We start from the raw sequence: 2,412 nt of genomic DNA, 5'->3' as shown, positions 1-2,412 counted from the left end.
AAACCAATTACAATCTGCAGGTCTTTTGGTTCCAAGAGTTGGCTCAAAAACAATTCAAAAAGTTGTGGGATTACTCGATGGTATAATAACGGCTCACAACGTCTTCTTTTATTCTGCGGTCGTTTAATCAAGAAGCATCTCTTTATTTTGGATTTAATTAATTTGATTATGTGGTACCAAATTAGTTATTATAGGTCAGAGAGACTAAATAAGAAGGTAAAAGCCCACCTTATACTTCTATAAAGCAATTAAGTCTAGAAACATTGTAGGACTTTTGTGTACTTCCCCTATAATAAATTAAAAAAAAAAATTATAGAAAACAAAACATATAACTATTATGGATGATACATACATAAATTTTAAAAATAAAAAAAATTTTAAAAAAATCCGAGCAAACTAAGACCCCATTTGATACGCATCTTTCCAGGTCCAATAGATCTTTATGGCTGAATGGACCGGAAACACTGTTTGATTTGCACAAAAGAAGGGTTATTTCCCGGTAAGTTATGTCTTTCCCAGAAAGCCCCAAAATCATATTTTTCTGGTTGAATGGGCTGGAAATACAATTATACACCAAACCCCGTCTATTTCTTTCTTTATTGGATTATTAATTTTTTTAAATTTATTTTTTATTGAATTATTATTTTTTTTTCATCATTCAGCACAATCAATCAGATGTACAATCAAACAGTATGGTTTCTTTCCTAGTCAAAAAAATTTCTCAGACAACACTTTACCAGATAACACTTTCCCAGACAGAAACTATCAAACGGGACCTAACACAACATTAAGCAGGTCACGCATTATACACATGAAATTAGTAGCTTATTAGTCAACAAAAAAAATCATCACAAAATTAACCTTGTTCAAATCAAAGCAAATAAGTCCATCAGTTACGACATATTGAGGGAATTTTCCGGCGATAAATAGTCGCCACTATTCATATCGTTGCTATTGGTTTGGAACAACAAATCATGACCACCAATTGTCAACATTAGCAGCAATTAAAAGGTTTTATTGTGCAGATATCTTGTAGTGAATATATATTAAAAATTAATAAGTAATTAAAAGGTTTATATTAATATAGTGGAGTTAATGAATAAAAATTTCAGATTAATATACGTGTTTCATCATTAGTTTTGATTATTTAATATAAAAATTTAGCGTCAAAATAAGTCTACGATACTTATATTGGTATTCCATTAATGTAGGCTTAATGTGACCAAATCAATTCCTAATATAGACTCTGCAAATAATTCGCTAATCCGTCCATGTCTCCACAAATTACGTGCATTTCTACTATTTAAAACAGTTATCTCCTGTCAATCAAACACAACAACGGCTTTTTTGGTTTTCCATTTCTACATTAGCAACCATGAATCGCTCTACAAATGTGTTGATCTTGATCTCTTTCTTCTTTTTATCATTCACCTCAAACTTAAATCTCGTTGATGCTGCTCCTGAACAATTGAATCAAAAAAATTTTGATGAAAAGGTTATGAAAAGCAAAGATGTTTGGTTTATCATGTTCGGCCTACCAACGTAATTAATTCTTTTTCTACGTATACTTATTCTTTTTTACTTTCTCACAACATGCAAATTATAAACATTATATATATGTGTGTTTTCTTTCAGGTGTGGAACACAAAAAGCGTTTCTTCCTGAATGGGAGGCGTTTTCAAAGTTAGTGGATGGAAAGATCAAGCTTGGTGAAGTGAACGTTGCAGAGAACTATGTATTAATTCTTGACTTTTTAAACTTTTTTTTTTTTTAAGTTAAAATAGTATTACTCCATATTATTACTAATCTATTATTTTTTCTCAGGATTTATACGTACAGTATAAGATAAAAAGTTACCCGACTATTATAACATTTGCTGCTGATAAATCAAAGGGAGCTTTCGAATACACAGGAACAAGAACAGCACAAAAAATGGAAGAAGCTGCAAATCTTAAGTTAGAAGGAAAAGGATATTAATCTCTAAACAAGAGTTTTGAGTGAAGATCGTGTTGGAATAATATTTAGTTTTTTTTTTTTTTTTTCTTACGTGTTATTGTTGTGAAATAATGGCACCTTTGTAACGGTGTTAAATTTGGTGTTAAAACCTAATAAAGGACAATTTATATTTTAAGCGTATGTTATTATTTACATTTCAAATTATTTCACTCTTGGAGTATCTACCATGAATTAAACTATGACTAATTGCTACTTATGATTATGTCCCTCGGTTAGATGGTAATGGAATTGAAGAGAGAAAAGAGTCTTGAGTCAGCACTATGTTGCAATAAGATTTTTCTTTGACTCGATTTGGCTTTTATCATTATGAAACAATGGAACCGTTGTTGTTACGTAATGTACATTAGATGCAAAATATTCTTAAATTGATTATGAGCCAATTATTTGGGATAATTT

At 30.3% G+C, this 2,412-nt stretch overlaps 1 protein-coding gene across 1 annotated transcript; it reads left to right on the top strand.

Moving 5' to 3' along the window:
* The first annotated feature begins 1,263 nt into the window (after nt 1-1,263).
* On the top strand, nt 1,264-2,136 carry LOC111904985 (protein disulfide isomerase-like 2-3). The gene is made up of 3 exons (XM_023900672.3): nt 1,264-1,542; nt 1,636-1,735; nt 1,825-2,136. Exons 1-3 carry the CDS (start codon nt 1,376-1,378, stop codon nt 1,975-1,977), a joined length of 420 nt encoding a protein of 139 aa, XP_023756440.1. The 5' UTR covers nt 1,264-1,375; the 3' UTR covers nt 1,978-2,136.
* Nucleotides 2,137-2,412: the final 276 nt, after the last annotated feature.

Source organism: Lactuca sativa, chromosome 9 (assembly GCF_002870075.4).
Source record: "Lactuca sativa cultivar Salinas chromosome 9, Lsat_Salinas_v11, whole genome shotgun sequence".
Lineage (NCBI taxonomy): Eukaryota > Viridiplantae > Streptophyta > Magnoliopsida > Asterales > Asteraceae > Lactuca > Lactuca sativa.
This window is presented reverse-complemented; position numbering and strand designations above follow the sequence as displayed.

Bases quoted from the DNA above. Each gene is read 5' to 3' on its own strand.
- LOC111904985 (XM_023900672.3), top strand. From the start codon at position 1,376: ATGAATCGCTCTACAAATGTGTTGATCTTGATCTCTTTCTTCTTTTTA. The intron at 1,543-1,635 runs GTAATTAATTCT...GTTTTCTTTCAG, and splicing joins ATCATGTTCGGCCTACCAAC to GTGTGGAACACAAAAAGCGT. The intron at 1,736-1,824 runs GTATTAATTCTT...ATTTTTTCTCAG, and splicing joins TGAACGTTGCAGAGAACTAT to GATTTATACGTACAGTATAA.